Source organism: Tupaia chinensis, unplaced genomic scaffold (assembly GCF_000334495.1).
Source record: "Tupaia chinensis unplaced genomic scaffold, TupChi_1.0 Scaffold000661_1, whole genome shotgun sequence".
NCBI classification, from domain to species: domain Eukaryota; kingdom Metazoa; phylum Chordata; class Mammalia; order Scandentia; family Tupaiidae; genus Tupaia; species Tupaia belangeri.
In genome coordinates, this window is record NW_006160183.1 from 1,345,905 (window position 1) to 1,369,138 (window position 23,234).

Sequence of the window (23,234 nt, forward strand, 5' to 3'; positions counted from 1 at the left end):
TTATTCACATATTATATGGACTTAAACTTGCAATTGTGGTATAGCAAAAAGAGCAATTTTTCTGAGGTTTTTGCCATAGGGGAAAAACCTCTGTGTGCTTCCCAGAGAGAGAGAGAGAGAGACGCAGACAGAGACAGTGAGAGGGAAAATATTAAATCACCCCCCAGTGGGGATGGTCATGCCACAATTCCTTCTCTTCCAGTTTCTTCCTCGGATCCTGGTCACATGCATGTGCACATGCCCATCATGATTTTCAAGCCTGCAGACCTGGGACTCAAACCACGGTTGGCTATGTGGGAGTCCAGCAACGTAACCACTATGCCATCTGCTGGCCCCCAAAAGAGCAATTATTAACGGAATACTTTATAAGCATTTTTCTATATGATCTCTGTTATCGGAGTTGCTGAGACTCAGTTCAAAGTAAATATACCACATTTTACTCAACTATTTCCCTCATATTATACACTTAAGTTGTATCTAATTATATAAATAAATTATATTAGTATCTTTGTACATAATTTTACAAAATTTTTCTTAGTTTACATCCTTAATTTGTTTTAATCTCAGAAGATTTAAAAAGTTAAGCATTTTGTACATTTCTTGATTTTCAAAAAAAGGATGTAAAATACAATATGTCACTGGCAATGCAGATGAGTTTTAGTTTCAAGGTAACTTATCGACATCAGGTGCTTTCACTTAAAAGGCTTTTTGCTTGTCTATGAGGTATGAAATTTTACCTTGACGCTGTTTTAACTTGCAACTTTAAACACATTTGCTTTCTACTTGTGTTTCTTTCAGTGTGAGTTGTCTCCTTTGTCTAGTCATCTACTGTCTTATTTTCTAAGAAATTTATACATGTACAAAATATAAAGATATTACCCTTAACTTTCTTTTTCTAGATTTTAATTGCCAGAGGGTGTGTGCACTCACAAGAAACTAACAGAGTGGGGGGAGGGGAGCGGGGAGAGAGAAAGAGATAGAAATAGAGAGACAGACAGAGAGGGGGAGAAAGCATCCCCAAATGGGGCATGGTCATGCTGCAATCCCTCTCTGCCATTTCTCCAACCTGTTAGGATTTTAGCCAGCCATGTTCTTCAAGCTGACAGCAACATAGAAGTTAAATCATTTGACTAGCAATAGGAAGTTAGGAGCTGAGCAAGAACTAACCTTGCCTGTTAGTTTTTCCAATGAGCAAACACTGGGTTTAGACATCTGGTTTTGTCTGGCTATATTTGCAGAGAGTTCTACTCTCTCATCCTTTTGCAAGCACAACCTTGAATGGAAAATTCCATGCCCTTAAAAAAGATGCTGATGCTCAAATATACACTCATCTTTTCAAGAGTGAGCTCTATTCAACTTTACAAAGTCTGAGAGAAGAATGTAGAGAATCCAAAATTGATATTTTATCTGACAGTCAAGAAATCACAGGGCCCTAAGAGTGCTGCCCCCAGATCATGGTCAGCCAGCTTCATCCTAAACGTACCTTGGTCTGGAAGCAGCAATAGAGTTGGGTCAGGTACGGGTGTTTCCGTGCCAGAGCCAAAATCCTCTTCTCTGTCATTGTACAGTCCACGTCATCGTCCTGAAGGATGACGTCCTTCTTTAAGACCTTCACAGCATATACTTCATCTTTGCCCTTGAGTTCTGCCAACATGACCTGTAATTGATCAAAATGATCCCCATCAATCTATGCATGTATGGAATCGAAAGGGAAAACACAAGTTAATTCCAATTCCTTTAAAAACAAATTTTTCCTTTAATTTTAAATATTATAGTAGCATTTAAAAATGTTTTTAAAAAACTACCCATCCTAATATAGCTAGTACAATTTATTTATATTAAATTTCTGACAAAGTTCTCTGGCAAAGGTTTGTTCAATATACATCTATTAAATGATTATTCACATATTATATGGACTTAAACTTGCAATTGTGGTATAGCAAAAAGAGCAATTTTTCTGAGGTTTTTGCCATAGGGGAAAAACCTCTGTGTGCTTCCCAGAGAGAGAGAGAGAGAGACGCAGACAGAGACAGTGAGAGGGAAAATATTAAATCACCCCCCAGTGGGGATGGTCATGCCACAATTCCTTCTCTTCCAGTTTCTTCCTCGGATCCTGGTCACATGCATGTGCACATGCCCATCATGATTTTCAAGCCTGCAGACCTGGGACTCAAACCACGGTTGGCTATGTGGGAGTCCAGCAACGTAACCACTATGCCATCTGCTGGCCCCCAAAAGAGCAATTATTAACGGAATACTTTATAAGCATTTTTCTATATGATCTCTGTTATCGGAGTTGCTGAGAGTCAGTTCAAAGTAAATATACCACATTTTACTCAACTATTTCCCTCATATTATACACTTAAGTTGTATCTAATTATATAAATAAATTATATTAGTATCTTTGTACATAATTTTACAAAATTTTTCTTAGTTTACATCCTTAATTTGTTTTAATCTCAGAAGATTTAAAAAGTTAAGCATTTTGTACATTTCTTGATTTTCAAAAAAAGGATGTAAAATACAATATGTCACTGGCAATGCAGATGAGTTTTAGTTTCAAGGTAACTTATCGACATCAGGTGCTTTCACTTAAAAGGCTTTTTGCTTGTCTATGAGGTATGAAATTTTACCTTGACGCTGTTTTAACTTGCAACTTTAAACACATTTGCTTTCTACTTGTGTTTCTTTCAGTGTGAGTTGTCTCCTTTGTCTAGTCATCTACTGTCTTATTTTCTAAGAAATTTATACATGTACAAAATATAAAGATATTACCCTTAACTTTCTTTTTCTAGATTTTAATTGCCAGAGGGTGTGTGCACTCACAAGAAACTAACAGAGTGGGGGGAGGGGAGCGGGGAGAGAGAAAGAGATAGAAATAGAGAGACAGACAGAGAGGGGGAGAAAGCATCCCCAAATGGGGCATGGTCATGCTGCAATCCCTCTCTGCCATTTCTCCAACCTGTTAGGATTTTAGCCAGCCATGTTCTTCAAGCCTCTGGTACCAGGATTTGCGTCACAACTAACCATGTGGTATCCAACTCCCTTAACTATTGGGCTACAGGGCTGGCCCTAATCTTTTATTTTTTGCAAAGTGTTTTCTAAATTTATTTTTTGATTTCCTGTTATTTATTTATTTTTATCAAATAGAATAATTTTTTGATAGGTTTTTGCTATAGGGCACATGTGCTCGCTGCCAGAAAGACAGAGAAATAGAAAGCGAGAAATAAGCCCCCAGGGGGGATGGCCACACCACAACCCCGTCTCCTCCATTCTCTTCTTGGGATCTTGGGCATGCACGCACACGTGCCTGGTGTGAGTTTAAGCCACCAGGTCCGAGACTTGAACTGCGATCGGCTACATGAGAGTTCAGCGACATAGCCATTACGCTAACTGCTGGTCCCAAATAGAATAATTTATTTTATATATAGTCAAATATGTCATTCTTTGCCTTTACGGTTCCTTCTATAATGTTAAAGCTGGAACCATGAGTCCTTTGCTATAGAGTTAATTATTAGTTCTATTTTCTTAAAGTTTTTCTATCATTTGATATTTTTGCACTTATTTACCTACAAATGTCACAAACCTTTGTATTTTTAATTAACTCCTGAGTACAGTATTCCAGTGGAGGTTGTCAAAGCTGTAGCAACTCAGAAGCTTAACTAGGAAATTCTTACTCAATTGGCTCAAACTTTGGCTGTGATTTTTCCTAAGAAACAATCTAAACACTCAGAGTCAAAGTTCTCAACTTGCCAACACTATATGAAAATCTTAAAATTCTGAGTCTGCTTGTTTTCCTTGACTCTGGTGCAAAATTAAACCAAGTCCTGCTCACATCTCAGGATTACACCTAGGACTAAGGTCTAGTTTCTTATTTAGCCAGGATCTAAAGAATGTGACTGCTTCAGTTGTTGTTTAGGTAAACTCCAGTTACCTTATGTCCTCCAGGGGTGACCTCAGGATGGGATGGGGGCAGGTAAAAGGGCTGTGCCCTCAGGGCTCTGGAGAAGGGCAGAGTGGGCCTACAGCTCCATCAGCTGACTGCCTTTAGATTGCTGCTTTCAAGGGTCTGGGACAAGTGAGGACATGTGACCCTGGGGAACTGCCTGGACCTCAGAACAGAGAGACTCTGTTCCAGGAGGTCCCAGAAAGGTGACTCCCATCAATTTCCAGGCATGGCTTTAAGAAGAGCAAAGAGAGACTCAGGGGTCTCAGCTAAAATGCTACCAGCTTCCACAGCTCTCCGCTCCTCTATCTTGCTTCAAAAATGAATACAGAAGGTGCCGACTGGCAGTACAGTGGTAAAAGGCAACATCCTGTATGGATGATGAACATAAGAAGGTTCTGGTTCATAGGTAAATGAGTACAAAATGTCAAATGACAGAAAAACTCTAAGAAAATAGAATTGTTAATTAGCTCTTTAAGAGAAGGAATCATGTTTCCAGCTTTAACACTACAGAAGAAACCATAACTTCCCCTAAGACTCACTGAGGACAAAGATTCTAGAATTCATTTTCAAAGTCTTCATAATGCATTAAAAACAGAATGGATCTTTGAAGAAGGGAAGGAGTGATTTGATACTACTGTTGATAATAGAATGCTAAGTACATGTGGTTAAACTTTTCAAAATGCTTCCTCATACACTCTCTCACTTGATTCCTATTTCCACTTGACAAATGAGAAGAACTGAATCCTAAAGAGGTTAGAATGACGAAAGTCCCAGAGCCAGTTAACTGTAGAACCACAGCTCCCATTTTCTTGGTCTCAGGGCATTTCCATTTCCATTTTCTCTTCCAAGAAAGGAGAACACAGTAAGACCAGTTTGGAATGTTCCACACTTCATCTTAGATCCCCCAGATGAAGGGGTAGAGAAAATCAGAAGTACAACCAATGTGTGCAACAGACCTTGCCAAAGCTGCCTTTTCCTAACACCTTGATGAAGTTGAACTCATCCAGGCCCAAGCGCTTGGCCTGGCCTTGCCGAACTTCACCGTTCTCGCCTGGGCTTGCCAGCTGGCCGTCAGTGGATGCTCCTGCCCGGTGCTCCTCTCCTCGGTTGTCAAATGACAAGGCCTTCCGGATGTTGTTTTCAAGTTCTTTTATTTCTAGGGTAACAAGATATTGCATTAGTGCATACACTTCCTGATCTTTTCCTACTGGGACTCAGTACTCGCAACATGTCCCCATGGGCCTTCAAACCTCTTTATGATTCTTCATAGCAACAGATGCAACATGGTTTTTAAAATGTATGTTCAATGCACTTTCATCAGCATTGCAAATATAGCAGAGCCTAAGTATTCAAAGAGGAGAAGGATATAGTCCCTGCCCTGGGGGAGTTTATTCCCAAAAAAACTCCTACAGCTTACACTAGGCCTAGACTCCTCTTCGAAAGCACCCTTTGACAAGTAGCCTATTCCATTATTCTTGGTGTAGTACAAGAAATAAGGCCTTCTCTGGAACTCTGCAGATTCAGAAAGCCAACAGGTACTCTTTAAATTTCTTTTGAAGGTTAGAACAGCTACTAATTGAGAACCACCATCACAGTAATCACTGGTGGTACAATTATTTCAACAACTAGAACTAGAAAGCCTCACCTTTTTTTTTTTATTATTATTATTTTGTTTGTTTGGTTTGGGTTTTTTTTTTTAGAGGTTTTTCGCTATAGGGTGTGTGTGCTCGCCAGACAGACAGAGAGAGAGAGACAGAGACAGAAAGCGAAAAATCACCCCCCAGGGGGAATGGTCACGCCGCAATCCCTTCTCCTCGATTCTCCTCTTGGGATCTTGGGCACGCACGCACACGCGCCCAGCGTGAGTTTTAAGCCACCGGGTCTGGGACACAAACTGCGGTCGACTACGTGGGAGTCCAGCGACATAGCCATTATGCTAACTGCTGGTTCCCGAAAGCCTCACCTTTTGAAGGTCTTTACTTGGCCTTGTTTCTGGGTTTATCCAAAATACCAGTCTCACACAAGGTTATCTAACAAAATGAGCAATGGGCTTATCATTAACAAACGAATTGCTTCCCAGAGTAACATGTTACAAATTTATCTCCAGTGGGGCAGGAATTTCTCGGAGCAATTTCACAAAGACAAGGCAGTTTTGTGCTCCTCTGGAGTATGTTCTGAATTATTTGGAGTTGATAACACTAGATGATCCTGTGACCTTTACTATTTGAAGAAGTTTTATTGTTAGCTACTCATTCAACAAGATACATACTCATCTGTGTAGAACTGGGCATCTAGAGCATAATCTGACTTTCAGAGGTGCTTGTGAATAACTGGGATTACAGAAGAAAAACGAACTCTTAAGCCTTGGAAATCAGAATCATGCATGGGTGACCAGGTGCCACTGGACAAAAAGATCTTAACCTTCTTTTCAGAAGGATGGAGGCCCATGAGAGCTCACTGAAACAATCTAGAGATCTTCCTTAGAACTGGAATTGAGCCCCTCTGAGATGTGTTGAAGCACTGGGAGGAAGGAGTGGTTATACCTTTTCAGCCTACACACGACTCCCATGCCAATTCAGCAGCTCTCTATACCTAAGTATAACTTTTAGTCTAGTCTCACCATCAAGCTAAAAGACTGTTACTCAATGGATTTTGGAAGGCAGAAAGGTGTCTGGAGACATCAAACCTTAAAGAAAATATCTTTCTAACTGTTCTTTAAGAGAGGAAGGAGAAGCTATGCTTTATTTCTGTCCTGTAACAATGTCATGCCTTGCCAAGATGGCTTTCCCATCCATCAGAGCTGACATCATTGCTGAGACATTTGGTACCATCATGGCTGGGGATGAACAAAGGCCCTTGAGAGGCACCTTGCATCCTGCTAAAGCCCAACAACATGCCAGGCAGGAGCCAGGTCTAACAATTTGGTCGCCTCACTGTTACTTGGAGTCTTCTTTACCAAATGACCCTGTCTTCCTTGAAACTCCCACAGGAGCCTCAGCATGAAAAAGGGGATGCATGAAAAGGCCCACATTGGTCTGAGGTAATAATGAATAAAGGCCCCTAAGATTATCAGATTATTTATTAATGACTCACATCTCTTAGAATGAAGCAGAATATAATGACACAAAAGTTCACTGGAACAGCAGGAAGAGAAACCAAGACCAATTATTTTGTGGCCTAAAGAATGACACTAGCTCAGACGACTATTTTATGTACTCTGAGTCACAAGTGATGGCCTCCAGGAAAACTCCAATGGCATGGATTCTGAGTGGGGTTCCTAAGCCAGGAGGGCCATAGTCTTGCCCTTGCTGCTGACTTAGTTTCTGACCTTGGGACAAATCTTTTCAACTCTCCCACCTTGTAACATAGGAACAGTAATGAGGAACCAACGGAGAATTGATGTAAACATAAAATTAGAATAATGAATGCAAAAAGAAGGACAGACAATCCCAGCACTATTGCCATGTTATTGTCTGTTCTGCAGAAACATGCATCTCCTCCAAGTGAAGTCCTCTACATCCACCAGAGTGGAAGTTATTAAATGTTTAAGTCCCTCTTTAGCCTTAGCACTCTTAGATGGATTCAGAATGAATATTATTCATACATGATTGCAGACCTTATTATTATGTTAAATATTTTTTTTCTTTCTTTCTAGTTTGATATAGGGCATGTACACTTGCCAGAAACAGACAGAGAGGAAATGTGAGAAATCAACCCTGGGAGGATGGCCATACCACAATCCCTTCTCTTTGATTCTCCTCTCAGGATTTTGGGGACACATACACACGCACAGGTACCTGGTGTGATTTTTCAAGCTGCCAGTTCTGGGACTTGAACCATGTCAGCCATGTGGGAGCCAACCATCTTAACCTCCATGCCACCGACTGGCCCACATACTCTTAGGATTAGTCAGATAGGAGACATCCTGAGCTATATTTTAGAAGGGAGTCAAGCCTACAGCCTGCTTCTTCCCTACCTCTTCTTCACTTCATCTTTCATCTCTACCCACCAGGAGATGCTTTCCCACTCTGTTTCCCAACTTGACCTGATCTCAGCAGTATGATGATTAAAGTCAGAAGAGGGGTGGTATCAAAACACCTTAAGTGAGCATGCTAACAGGTCCATGGGCAGACACTGTGACAGAGGGGTAAGAGAAGAAGCTGCACATGAGCATACACATACATTCATACACATACATATATGCATGTACACACTTGGGACCAGGGAGAGCAGCTAAAGGAAAATGAACATCACACAGTTATTCTCTCTTACCATGGCCTGGAAGGAATTTAAGGTATGCATAGCCATTTAGTACCTGGTTCTCATGAAAACCTTCTAGAGTAACAGAACACCTATTAAATCAGCAGGGAAAGCGCATCTATAGACTCTCCATGCTGAAGCCTATAGACTCTCCAGGCTGAAGCTGCTTCAATTGACAAGGTGCAACTTGAATGAAGAGACCTCCAGCTTCATGGTCCTTCTAATGACTGAGCTCAGAGGTAAGCAAATCTGAGGGTCTCACCCTGGTCACAAGGGGAGGTGGGTGCTGACTTGGATCGATCTTCCTCAGATGGTGAGCTTCCAGAGGCAGCCTGTGGGGACTCGGCACCGGCAATAAGCTAGAGAGGAGAGAAAGGAGAGGCATCAGAAGGGAGGCTATGAGGTTTCCTGAGGTCAACAGCATCGTGATACTATTCCAAGAGTTGTAAGAGTTCCTAATACACAGTAGCCCTTGCTGAATTGATATTCTGGAAACACAGGCTCCAGCTTTCATCTGCCAATCGAAGAGACAAAAACAAGAGACCTCGGTTCATTAGGTTTTTATTCTAACCAAATATAGTCAATCTTTCTAAGCAAAGCTCAGTCTCACTTCTTCCATACTTCGTTCTGCCTTCCCAAGCAATGTAAGCAATCTCATCCAAAGCAACATGACACTTGTCTCTAATATCTACTTGGCATTTATTCATCTAATTTCATTTTATAGAGTTAATAATACCTGCACGTGCATATTGTGTGTGGGTTCTCTACTCAGACTATAGGTTCTTTGAAGATGAAACTCTATTCAGTAGCTTTTTTTAAAAAAAATCTTTTATGTATTTCATTTATTATTACTTTTATTATTTTTTTACATTTGTTACAAGGCAGGTGTGCTCACCAGAGAGAGATGAGAGAGAGACAGAAAGTGAGACAGCAAGCTGCCAGGTCTGGGACTTGAACCATGGTTATCCGTGTGGGAGTCCAGCAACTTGATCACTACACTACCTGCTGGCTTTTATCTAGTACTTTTATTGCCCCTAGTGACTTGTACAAAGTAAAACACATAGTTGATGATCAATAACTATCTACAGAGATATTTTGGGGCAAATTTTAATAGCACATCCTCAGTGAACCTTGTTTCTTGGAACAGATCACTAAGTCACCATGAAAGTCAGTGGTTTGGACTGAGAGGTCATGAGCACCCTGGATCTACTCCTTGTGTACGTGCACTCTTTCTGCATGATGGACTACTTGCAAGGGCAGTATGAGGGGAATCAGCCCTAGCAAGTATAAATTTCTGCAGAGAGGCCCTTTTAGCTTGACCAATAGCACTTCTGATACACTCATACTAATTTGTACTACTACTTGGGTTTTTCCAAATTTTGCATCAGAAATTTCATATAAAAAAAAATCAGGACCACAGTGCCTCAGCCTTTCACTCTATTCCTTCCTTATCTACATTGCTTCCTTCTGCTGCAATTCCCGATAGCAGTGACCATTCCAGCCTGTGTAAATATACAGCAGAGGCCAGTTACCATGGTTTCTTTTAAGTGTTTCATGGCAATTAAAGATTCTACCTTAATTCATTTCTAGCAGAAGAGAAAACCATGTATCCTAAACAAGGCTCTCTCTAGAACTCATTAATGTGTATCTAACACTGTCAGCATAGTGCTTGCTTAAGTTGACTCTCCAATGGGATCCTAGCATTCTTGAGGACTGACGTTTTCCTTATAATTCCAACATCTGGATTAACAACTGAGGTCCTGTTTCTACCAGTGGGAGTCACGGAATCAAGAGCCACCAAAAGCAAAAAATCTCATTGGTGACTCAACCAGGAAGAAGAGAATTTTTCTGTACCTCTTGCAAAATGGCTTTGTTTATTGGGAACATACAGAAGTTATTTCAGGAGATGAAAAAAATCTGATATTTCCCACTCAAAGGAAAAGATTCTTCTGGGAGGTATCAGGAAAAGATGTGGAAAGATTCTAAAACATGATACCCTAGGAAACTCAAGGCCTTTCAGAAAGTATTTCAGGGCAAAATTGAGGGAGAACATTTATAAATCAAGATTAGAAGTACCTAGAGTCAGACTGGCTTTTCTAGTAAAGAGCTGGAGAATGCTTGATGTGGGGCAATGCGGCCACTCCCCACCTCAACCCTCACCAGGCCTTCCTGCCCAGTTAACATGGTTTTCATTTCTCATAACTTACTTTCCAAAGACCTCTTAAATTTTCTAGGCTAGACGCCAAGGCTAAAGAAGAGCTTGCAAAAAAAAAAAAAAAATGCTATGAGTCCCTTAAGCTCTGTTTACATCTATGTGCCCTGACACCAAGACAATAGTTTAGCAAATGGATTTCCTGATTGAATGTGACATTCAGAATGTCACACAGATGGAGACATGGCTTTGGTCTCCCAAGAAAGGTCCAGATGTTTCATGTCATAGAACATTAATAATATTCCTCAGGCAACTCAGTGCTGGTACTATCACAAATCTTTTTGGCTTCCTACCCTAAAAAAGGAATGTGGCTCCAGCTCTTCATCCATTTATCCTCATTATAATGATACCAGGGTGAAGTTCAGACACTAACATTACTCTCATGCCAGTTGCAGAGGCAGATAAGTCTATTTCCTTGTCTAGAGTCATTAAGCTTTTTCTAGAAGGAATTCCAAAGTACTCATCTGAAAGCTTTTCTTTTTCTGACAAACATAACACTGAGACTTGCTTTGTTTTCTCTTTATGTTTCTAGAGCTGAAAGATACTTTAATGTTACCAGTCTGGCACCCCCATTGTCACTCTCGTTAAGCACCCTCTTTAAGTAAAATGTTTTAAACCTAGGAATTTTATAACCCTACTCCAGAATACTTGGAGAAAACCAGTACAGAGATTCTGGCCCAGAAAGAGCTCCAGAAACACCATGGTTACCTTTTTCCTCCTCTGGCCACTGTTGGTGATTTTGTCTGGAGTGACACCTAGGTCAGCTAGCACTTTGGCGATTCCTCTGGCATCCACTCCACAGTTAGGAGCTACATTGGTCTCACATCGACGATGAACATTCATTTTGCAGACTATAACACATGGAAAAGAGATATCCAAATGTTCATGGTCTAAAATATTAGTTTTTTTCTCCTGAATGTAAAAGCAATACAGATTCATTTGATAGAATTTGAATAACACATTAAAAACAAGAGAAAAATAAAAATCGCCCATTATCTTATCACACAAAACTAAAATCATCCACCAAACCACTTTGCAGACATAACCACTGATTCTAATTATGTCTTCTAGTTGTCCTATATATATTAAACATGGACAAATATATAATGTCACATTTAAATTTTCCTTTGGGGAGCAGAACTCCAGTTATAGAAAAACTTCATCTCTTTCTCTGCAAATGGCTTATTTAGATTCAGGGCCCAAGTTGTCACGTGTGTACAGTCTACTCCATTTCTCTACGTGTGGGTCATATGCATACAGTCCATGCCATTACTCTGTTCAAGTGTTGGAATATTCCTGAGAGAAGAATGCCAATGGCTGACTTCTAAAGCCTCTTTCTGGTCTATAGTCTGAGTTCGAACCATTCTTCATTTTGCCCATTTCATTGATTATCCTTGGTGGAGGATAAAGGTAAAAATGAACTGCTGCAGTTCCTAGGCTGGCATATAGCTTAGATGCCATCACTCCGTTCTGACAAGTAGGAAGCTGAATAAACTGAGAACACCAACAACTCTTTGTAGATGCACAGTGAAGTGAGGTCACAGTGACAAATGACAGCCAACCAGGCAATTATGGAGAATCACAACTTACTGAAGCATAAACTCAAAACAAAAACTTCCTCAGTAACAGGACCCAGGTAGAAATACCTGAATTGTAACTGACAAACTGCTTGAGGCTCAGTGTGGACAAATCTAAATCAAAAACTCTAGAGGGACCAAGTCATAGCAGGTTTATCTCCTGGAGATAAAGTTTTATCTCCTGGAGTTTGTGAGTTTATCTTCACGTGTTGTGTTTGATCAAGTTTTCACAATAAGTACAGGAAGAAAATACCCTCATGCTTCCAGAGAGAGAAGAGGAGGAAGTACCATTACCATTTTTGGACTTTTTTAAAAATGGAAGTATATTCCTTGAGGGAAGTTACCCCTAGCAGGGCCTCATTGCACTGCATTCTTCCTCAGCCTAGATCACAGGCATGCCTATGGGCTTACCCAGTGTGTTCGGATCAACCTGGACCCAAACCCAGGCCTCCTATCAATTCTAGCATTGTGCAGTGCCACCCACCACCTGCACCACTGTGGCTGGGCCAAAGGAACCTTTAAAAAACAACAACCAACAAACTAGAGGGTGTATGTACACACCAGAGACAAGCAGACAGAAAGCAACCCCATGGGGAACGGTCATGCCACAATTCCTCCTCCTTTATCTCTCCCTCCATTCAGGATTTTGGACACGCATGCACATGTGCGTGGCATGTGTTTTCAAGCCACTGGGTTCAGGACTCAAGCTGTGCAGTCGGCCATGTGGAATATAGCTGTCTTAACCACCAGGCCATAGAGCCAGTCTTCAAAAAAACATTTTTTAAATAGGCGAGAACAAGGCCAGTCCTCAGATGAAACTGTTTCAACAGATCTTTAATATTGAGGTTTTATAGTTCCTAATTGACATGAGGGAACGGAAATGCCTAATTTCAGCTTATTATAGTCATCCTATCCCACTTCAGGCCATTGGAGGACTAAAAGCACTTGTGAAGTTCAGAGTTCAGCAGCACAGGCTTACCAAAAGACTGAGACCTAATCATAGGAATGGAGAATGTCTCTCTGCCTCACACACTTTGCCATTGCGTCAGTAAAGGCCTATTTACTGTGGTTTCTTTTACCTAGTACATCATATCTGGCTATTAATAAAAAAAAAAAATTACAAGGCATAGTAAAAGGTAAAAACATATTGGGTTGTCAGGAAAACCATAAAGTATTTTTGCGTAGAAAAACACATCATGACTTTCCCAACAACCTAATAGCTTAAAGAGAATGAGCAAGCACCCCGACTAGACTCAGTTATGTCAGGAATCTAGAAATCATCAGACTGGGAATTTAAAACAATGATGAGTAATATGCTGACGTCTCTAATGAACAACGTAGACAGTATGTAAGAACAGATGGGCGATGTAAGCACATTGAGGAAAATCCTAAGAATCAAGAAGAAATGCTAGAGATCAAAGCCACTGCAACAGAACTCAAGAATGCCTTTGATAGGCATATTAGTAGATGAGACGCTGGTAGGAAAAAAATCTGAGCTTGAGGATGTATCAATAAAAACTTTGAAAATGGAAGAACAAAGACTGAAAATGACAAAAATCAGAACAGAGTATGCAAGGACTGCGGGACAACCACAAAAGGTATAACACGTGCGTAACAGGTATACGATTAAAAAAAAAGCAAATAGAAGTATTTGAAACAGGAGTAATTGAGAATTTCCCCCAAATTAGTATCAGACCCAGGCCTCCTATCAACTCTAGCATTGTACAGTGCCACCCACCACCTGCACCACTGTGGCTGGGCCAAAAGGACCTTTAAAACTGAACTAAAGCTCTATTATAGAAGCTCAGAACAAAGCAGGGAAAATGCCAAAAAGTACACACTGGCATATTATTTTCAAATTACTTTGAAAATCAAAGATAAAGAAAAGACCCCAGAAAAACAACTACCTTACCTATAGTGGAGCAACCATAATAACTACATCTAACTTCTCCTCAGAAACCATAGAAGCAAGAACAGAGCACAGTGGGATATTTAAATGTTGAGAGAGAGAGAGAGAAAAAAAAAAAAACTACCAATCTAGAATTCTATACCCTGAAAAATTTTTCTTCAAAAGGTAAGGAAAAATAGACATTTTTAGAGAAAAATTGAAGGACTTTGTGGGCAGCAGACCAGTCTTGCAAGAAATGTTAAAAGAAACTCTTAAGCGAGAACTCTATAAGTTAGAAACTTGGATCTCTATACAAAAAGAAAAAGCATCTGAGAAGGAACAGTGAAGGTAAAATAAAAACTTCTATTTTACTTACTAGTTACTATCTTACAGTCAATATTTTGTTCAAAATAACAATGCATCCAGTTATGTATGATGATGTATAATCATGTAGTTGTGTGTGTGTATATAGCATATTATGTATGTACAAGCGATATGGATAACAGCCATAAGACCGGGACTGGAGGGAAGATATTAAGATTATTTTATTATTAGAAGATAATCCTACTACTGTAAGACAGTGTAGTATTATTTTAAAATGGACTTGGAGGGAACCAGCAGTTAGCGTAATGGCTATGTCGCTGGACTCCCACGTAGTCGACCGCGGTTCGTGTCCCGGACTCGGTGGCTTAAATCTCACGCCGGGCGCGAGTGCGTGCGTGCCCAAGATCCCAAGAGGAGAATGGAGGAGAAGGGATTGCGGCGTGACCATCCCCCCTGGGGGGTGATTTCTCGCTTTCTGTCTCTATGTCTCTCTCTGTCTGTCTGGCGAGCGCACGCGCCCTACAGTGAAAATCTCTCCAAAAAAAAAAAATGCTTAAAAAAAAAAAAATGGACTTGGACCAATTGTAAATGCATAAAACAAGCTGTAAGACAACTACTAAAATAACAAAAAGAAAAAGTGTAACTGATAGCTAAGAAAAGAGAAAAATGTTATAAGGGCCAAATTTCCAAGAACATATAATCCTTAATGTGTATGTGTCTAACAATGCTGTCTCAAAATACATGAGGCAAAACTGATAGAACTACAAGGAGAAATAGATAATCCAATATTATATTAGCTTATCGGGAAAGTCATGTCATATTTTCCTGTTTTTGTCTATGCAAACGTGTCATTACTTTTCTGACAATCGATAGTCAGAGACTTTTAATACCCCTCTATCAGAAATGAACAGATCCAACAGGCAGAAAACCATCAAAGACCTCAGCTGAACTCAATAGCAACATCAAGCAAGTGGATATAATTTTTAAATCTACATTTATCATTCTGTAACAGCAGAATACACATTCTTCTCAAGTTCACATGGAGAAGATCTATTTGCCAAAATAAACCATGTTATGAGCCATATACACACGACAAATTTAAAAGAATACAAATCAGACAATGTCTGCTCTAAGGCCATAATTAAATTAAACTAGACATCAATAGGAAGATAGTTAGAAAATCCCCCAAGTACTTGGGGATTATACAACCCATTGCTAAACAAAATATAGCTCAAAGAAGAAATCTCAGGAGGAATTTTAAAATATTTTTAATTGATTAAAACTAAAAACACAACTTATGAAAAGTAGCAGGATACTGCAAAAGCTCTCCTTAGAGGGAAATATATAGTATTAGAGTGGATATATTAGGAAAGAGAAAGATCTAAAAATCAATCATCTAAACTCCTATCTCAGAAAACTAGAAAAAGAATAGCAAATTAAATCCAAAATAAGCAGGAGAAAAAAAGAATTAAAAATTAGGGCAGAAATAAATTGAACTGGGTGGGTACATGCCCAAGATCCCAGGAGGAGAATGGAGGAGAAGGGATTGTGGTGTGGCCACCCCACCTGAGGGGTGATGTCTCACTTTCCCTCTAACTCCATTTTTCATTCTCTAGTGAGTGCACGCGCCTGAAGGCAAAAACCTCTTTTAAAAAAAATCAGGCACAAGGCAAGGATGTCCTCTCTCATCACACCTTTACAATATTATGCTGATATTCTTAGCTATTGGGTTGTTAGAAAAGTCATGATGCACTTTTGCATAGTAAAACATAGAAAAATACATCATAACTTTTTTGATGACCCAATAATACAAGAAAAGGAAACAAAAAATATACTGATTGGAAACCAGAAAATGAAAATATCTTTTCATGATTTTTTATGTATAAAATAAAAAAAAAACTGTCAGAAAAAAGTCCTGGAACCAATAAAGTGAGTATACTAAAGTTGCAGGACACAAGTTTAATATACAAAAGTCAATTGTTTTTCTGTGTACCACCAACATACAAGTGTAATTGGAAATTAAAAACATACCATTTACATTAGCATTTATACTGATCTATAAATCAAAGAAAATACATAAAAGATTTATATGAGGGAAACTACAAAACTGAAGAATTAAGAAGTAAATAAATCGGGAACTACTTCATGTTCATATCTATTATTTTTCTGTTTGAAATTTGATTCCTCCAAACTTTATTTATAAATTCAATGCAATCTCAGTCAATAAATACCCCAGGAAGTTATTTTGTGGATATCAGCAAACTGATTCTAAGTTTTTAGGGAGAAGCAAAAGACCTAGTACAGCCAACAATATCAAAAGAGAAAAACAGTCACGGAACTGACGAACTGACTACCCAAGTTCCAGACTAACTATATAGCCACAGTAATCAAGAAGGCATGGAATTGGCAAAAGTATAACAATGTAACAGAATAGAGCACCCAGAAACAGACCCGCATAAATAGTCAATCTTTTGAAAAGAACAGGGGTAATAGTCTTTTCAACAAATGGTGCTGAGACAACTTGACATCTCCATGCTTTTGAAAAACATCTAGATAGACTTTTTATCCCTCACAAAATTAACTCAAAATGGATCACAGACATAAAATGTAAAATGCAAAACTATAAAATTCCTAGAAGATGACATAGGAGAAAATCTAGGCAACTTTGGGTATGGAGATTTTGGGTATGGAGATGAATTTTTAGAAATACTAAAGACTTGATCCATTAAAAACAAAAACAACATATAAGCTGGATTTAATTGAAATTAAAAACTCCTGGGGCCAGCAGGTGATGTGGTGGTTAAGGCACTTGACTCCCATATGGCTGGCCACAGTTTGAGGTCCAGACCCAGTGATCTGAAACTCACACCAGGCACATGTGCATACATGCCTAAAATCCTGAGTGGAGAATGGAGGAGAAAGGATTGCAGTGTGGCTATTCCCCCCTGCAGTAGAGTTATTCCTTACTTTCTCTCTCTCTGGTGAGCATACACACCCTACGGCAAAAACCTGGGGGGGGAAATGGAAAACTGCTCTGTAATAGTCACTTTCATGAGAATAAGATGAGCCACAGATGAGAGAAAATGTTTACAAAAGATATCAGGTAAAGGACTGTTACCCAAAGGAGGGGAGGGAGGAAAGAAAAAAGAAAACCTTAAAATTCAACAAGAACAAAATGAACCCAATGAAAAATAGGCAAAAGACCTGAAAACGTCTCACCAGATATTCAGATAGCAAAAAAGCATATGTAAAGATATTTCACATAGTAAGCCATTAGAGATTATAGAATAAAGCAACAATGAAATACCACTATACATCTATTAGAATGGCCCGAATTCTGATAAGGTTATGGAACAATAAAAAAACTCTCATTCATTGCTGGAGAGAATTCAAAATGACAGTCATTTTGGAAAACAGTTTAGCAGTTATTTACAAAACTAAATATACTCATATCATATGATCTAGCAATTGCACCCCTGGCGTTCACTTAAATGATTTCAAAACTTATGTCCATACTAAAACCTACACGTGGCTGTTCATAGCAGTTTTATTCATAATTGCCAAAACTTGGAAGCATTTAAGATGTCCTTCAATAGGTGAACAGATAAAAACAAGCAAACAAACAAACTGTGGTACATCCAGACAAGGGAATATTATTCAGCCTTATAAAGAAATGAGTATCAGATAATGAGACATAAAGGAACAGTAATGCATTCTACTACTGGGTTGTTGGGAAAGTCAGGATGTATTTTTTTTCTATGCAAAAATGCATCATGACTTTTGTGACAACCTAATAAGTAAAGAAACCAATATGATATTCTGGGAAAGGCAAGACTATGTAAACAGTAAAAGGATCTTAATTGACAGGGGTCAGGAGGAAGGGAAAGAAAGATGAAAATAGGGAGCACAGAAGATTTTTAGGGCAGTGAAACTAGTCACGTGTTGCTTAACAGCTGGGATATGTTCTGAGAATTGTGTCATTAGATGATTGAGTCATGTGAACATGATAGTTTATATTTATACAAACCATAAATGGTATAGTCTACTATGCACCTAGGCTCTGTAGTATAAATAATCCAATGGGACCACTATTGTAGATGTGGTCTGTGGAACAAATAAAAAAAACTGCTCCAGGAAAAAAAAAAAAAAAAAAGGCAGGTAGGGGCGGGTTGGTGGAGGATGGTGTTCTCAGCCTGCATAAACAAAGCTCTATCCACCACAGCCTCATTATGGTGCTGTGCTGACTCAACAAATGGAGTTATTACTGAGTGCCTGATAATCCTCAGACTGATCATACTAAACTCCAAGCAACAGTACTGCACAAAATTCTCTCTCCACTCCCTTTAGCAACAGTTCCCCTCTGACGTTCATTCACCTCGCCTGCTGTTCTGCTCACCAACCCATCAAAGCTCTTTTTTGACTTGAGGTATCAGAAAGGACAAGAATCAAAGAACCAAATGAAGAGAATTCCTTGGCAAAAGCAGCTAACTTGTCTACATAATTTAGCCACTAGCGCCATCTGGTGTTTAAATGTCAGACCTATTCGTCTTGACAACCAGTTGGCACGTTTGTAAAGTAGAAATTACTTTCGAAGACTTTTTATTTTTTGAAACGCTATTTCCCTGGGAGAGCTATGTTATTGTTTTAACATTTTTTTAAAAAATTACACATCAGTTAAAATGCACAGCATGAAAGGGTGACTTTGAAATGCTTTGAAAAATCTGGAAGTGTGAAAACCCAGCTGGTTGAGGAAGGAGAATTTGAGATAACTCTTGCAGCCACAAAAGGATCACGGGCTCCCATTAGTGAGGAGGTAACACCAGTAGGCAGCAAAGGAAAACTGAACACACCAGCTGGAACCAGACAAAACTGGTGCATTCATAATTAAGGTAGATAGAGGAGCCATCCCAATCCCCTCACCACTGGCCATTAGCCAGCCCTACACTGCCCTGTAAGGCTTATCTTTCGAGGATACCACTTCATGTTTTCACTGATCTCACCTAGAATGAAATTGGGCTGGGACTCTTATAGGAATCACTTTCTTACTATTATCCAGTTTTCCATATATTTGTTGAGCACCTATTGTATGCTGGCTGATATTGCAGTAGTCATGCCATTTCAGGACAGATTGGGGTTCATGCACACTAACCTTCACCTACAATTATTCTATCATCCTTTGTTTCCACATTTCTACCCTTTTTATAGCTGAGATTAAGGTTAGGATTGCAAGGAGGCGGGTCAGGGCATTGGGAATTCTTCCAAAGCAAGCAGATGTCAGAGGACAAGGACAAAGCCATGCCTGAGATGACACTTAAGACTATGTAAGCTGCAGACAGTTCTTTGGCTCTTGAGGGCCAAAAGCAATGGTGTGATTTCATAACAGGTTATAGTCAGCCATGCCAAGCTCAGAGACAGAGAACAAATTATCGTAAATAGGAAATTATATACTTGTTTAAAGGATGTTGGCAGGGGTCACAGAGTAGCCAACTTCAGAGTCCTAGGCAGAAGATCGAGGCAGAAAGAAGGGATCCTAATCACATTAGAACCACTCAAAGCTTTCCATGGACCATGACTGGCCAGTGCTGACATTCAGCAGTGAAAACTGACTGAGTCTTCAACATTTTCCATGCAGGTTGGGGTCATTCATTGCCAGATGCTACTGCACTGCCAGATGCTACTGCAAAGGATTCAGGGTCAACCAGAAATACCTGTGTCGCGTCTGTGCTGAGACATGAAATGCTCCTCTCCCTACCCTGTACTTGTCAAGGGTTGCTAACCTGAAACATCCTCCCCTCTTACTTTCCAGGTCCCTTCTTCTCCCTCAATTGGTAGCTCAAACCTCATCTCCCCCCAGAAAGCTTCTACTGACCATGCAAGCCCTAGTGACCTCTCTTGTCTATGAATTGCTCACACTTCTTTCTGACTCACTGCGTAAAGTTTTGTCTACTATTTTACCTATTATGATTAATGCCCAAGGAGAGTCAGAGTTTCTAGAAGGCTAATGTATTGCTTGATCTTCGAGTTCTCCATGATGTTTTGCACAAGTCAAAACACCATACTTTTTGGTGTATTCTAACTCTGTGGATATTAGGCAGTATAAATGCCAGTTCTCAGACCAGACCTATAAAGGTGACTTGAAACTAAAATCCTAAACACTACACAGGCTTTTGGTGGCTATGCAAAAGAAAAAAAAAGAAAAGAAAAGAAAAATAATAAATGTCAGTGCAAAAGAAGGCAAAGCAGCTCATTAACATGGCATGATTTAAAAACAAATAAATAAAAGTGCTCTTACATAACTTCCTCTTCATGTAATTCAACCAAAAAAAAAAAAAAAAAACCCAAGGGTTTAAATTTACTATAGGACTTCCTTCATCACTATTTATACATATGCATGAAGACATGTGTCTAAGGATGACTATGGCAGCATCAATTAGTGACAACCCAGGAACAAGTCAATGTCTATCAAGAAGGTAAAGTTTAAATAATGAATAGAACTGCTCTAGATGCTGATGAAATGGAGAACAAAAGAGATTAAAAAAATCTGTCTTCATGGAGCTCATATTCTGATGAAGGAGAAAGAGAAATAAACATATAAGTAATTTAGAACATTAGAAGGCAGTAAGAGTAGAGTTGAAAAGGAAGCAGAGAAAGGTAATGGAAGGCAAAAGAGGAAAATGTTAAGGTTTAGAAGACTAGTCAGGATATACTTCACGGACAAGGTGATGACATTTGTGGGAGGGGGTAGAGTTGAGGTGAATATAGGTATTGTAGGTTAGCGCCTGATAATGACTCCAAAGATGGCTCATCCTGGTATTTGTACCTGTATGTAATTTTCTCCCATTGAACCTGGGCTGGACCTATAGATTTCTTCTAACAACGGAAAATGTCAAAAGTGATGGGATGTCTTGTTTTTTGTTTTTGTTTGTTTGTTTTACATATTTTCTTTTTCTATAGGGTGCATGTGCTTGCCAGAGTACCAGAGAGGATGGCCACATCAAATCCCTTCTCCTCTACTCTCCTCCTAGGATTCTAGGCATGCATGCACACCCGCTTCATTAGAGTTTCAAGCTGCTGGGTCTGGGACTTGAACTGCAGTTGACCATTTGGAAATCCAGCACCTTAACTACTACACAACCTGCTGGCTTGGATGAATGTCATTTTTGAGAGTAGGTTACAAAAGACCAGTTTGTGCCTTGGGCATCCTCCCCATTTTCTTGCTTGCTTGTTCCAAAAGAAGTCAGCTTCCATGTTTCAAGCTACCCTATGGGAAGGCCAATGTGGCAGAGAACTGATGTCTCTGGCCAATAACCAGCAAGGATCTGAGGCTGCCAACAGTACATGAGTGTTCCAGTCAAGCTTTCAGATGAGACCACAGACCCAACTATCAGCTTGACTACAATCTCCTGAAAGACTGAATTGGATGTACTCTGCTAAGCTGCAACCAGATTTCTTACCCACAGAAACTCTAAGAAAGTAAATATTCGTTATTTTACACAAATAAGTTTTGGGATAATTTGCTATAAAGCAATAAATACAAAAAGAGTATGTGCATATGTATAAACATCTACGTAGCAAATGTACACAAAAAGACTTGAAAATACCCTCAGCAAACTTTCAGTAGCCATTAAGTCTGGGGATAAAAGTAGAAAGAGAATATAAAGATAGACTTTAATATTTTATACAAACACACAAAGACTAATATTTTATATACATACACACATTCAAGTCTTACTTGAATCTTCTATAGTGAGAATATATTTAATGTATTATTTGTGCTCTTTTTTTGTGCTCTTTTTTAAATTCTAAAGAGTCTAATGAAAGTTGGGACTTTAGCTGTTAAAAATAATAATAAAAACAAGAGACATTTTCAGAAATTATGAGAATAAAAATGTTGTACTTAGTACTTTCTAACACTCATAAGGTATTAGGTGTCTTTCTCTCTCAGGGAGATGAGCTTCATGTGAACTGAAAAATAACACACAGGTGGAAAAGGGACTAGAGAGAATCCCTGTGTACGTGGAAGTGGGACTAGAGAAGGCAGCACCACTAAAGTGGAGAATAGAAAGGATCGAAATGCCCCAGAGACAAATGATGCTACCATTTGAATCGTGGAAGCCAAATGCTGGACTGTTTGATGACAGTTGAAACACTCAGACCCTCAAATGAGTCTAGAGGGACAATCAGGCTCCACAGGCACTTGGATCAGAAGCCAAAAGGAAGAATGAAGCATTCTGCCTGCTCATTTAGCACCACGGTTTTTCTGCTATTAGATAAGGAGCTTAATTACCCAACAACTGCAAGCATCCTCTGAGGATCTGGCCTTGTAGGACTACAAACAGGGAAAGGAAGCCCAAAGGACAGAGGTGGGCGCCCACAGGTACCCAGTTGTGTGCCCTTCTGCACACTACCCAATACCTCCAGTTCTCTAACTCCCCATCAGTGAACTACTAGAAACCTATTCCCAGAACTGGGAATGGGACCATCACTGAGGTCATAGACCCTTAGGCCAAATGGCTGATTTCCAGCCAGGGTCAGGGGACAAGGGACCAGGCCTTTAACCAAGGTAGACCCCCCCAAGCAAGGTTCAGCAAAGGTGGAAACTTGGCTGAGTCTTCATGAGCAAAAGAGAATGAGAAAGAGAGCCAGGAACAGGACTGGGCCACCTGAATTTAAAACCCACATCCACAAGAACTTGCTCAGGGACCTCCACATAGGTCACTAAGTCTATTTCTTTGTTTTACTCATAGCAACAGAATCAACCTTAGCCCTGGGCAAAAGTAGCCCCTGCTTTGGGCCCATGCTGCCCTCTTCTGACCATGACATTCCCCATGGAGTAAAAGGTCTGCAGGCTCAAAAACACAAGTTTCAGGGAACCAGCAGTTAGCGTAATGGCTATGTCGCTGGACTCCCACGTAGTCGACCACGGTTCACGTCCCGGACCCGGTGGCTTAAAACTCACGCCGGGCGCATGTGCGTGCATGCCCAAGATCCCGAGAGGAGAATGGAGAAGGGATTGCGGCGTGA

At 39.8% G+C, this 23,234-nt stretch overlaps 1 protein-coding gene across 1 annotated transcript in view; it reads right to left on the reverse strand.

Moving 5' to 3' along the window:
- PRKCE (protein kinase C epsilon) overlaps positions 1-23,234 on the reverse strand; it is a 582,018-nt gene that overhangs the window by 183,205 nt on the left and 375,579 nt on the right. The window contains exons 7-10 of the mRNA XM_006159896.3: positions 11,130-11,272; positions 8,472-8,568; positions 4,906-5,105; positions 1,484-1,657 (exon numbers count right to left, since the gene is read on the reverse strand). Of these exons, the coding sequence (XP_006159958.1) occupies positions 1,484-1,657; positions 4,906-5,105; positions 8,472-8,568; positions 11,130-11,272 (614 nt within the window). The remainder of the gene's footprint in view (positions 1-1,483; positions 1,658-4,905; positions 5,106-8,471; positions 8,569-11,129; positions 11,273-23,234) is intronic.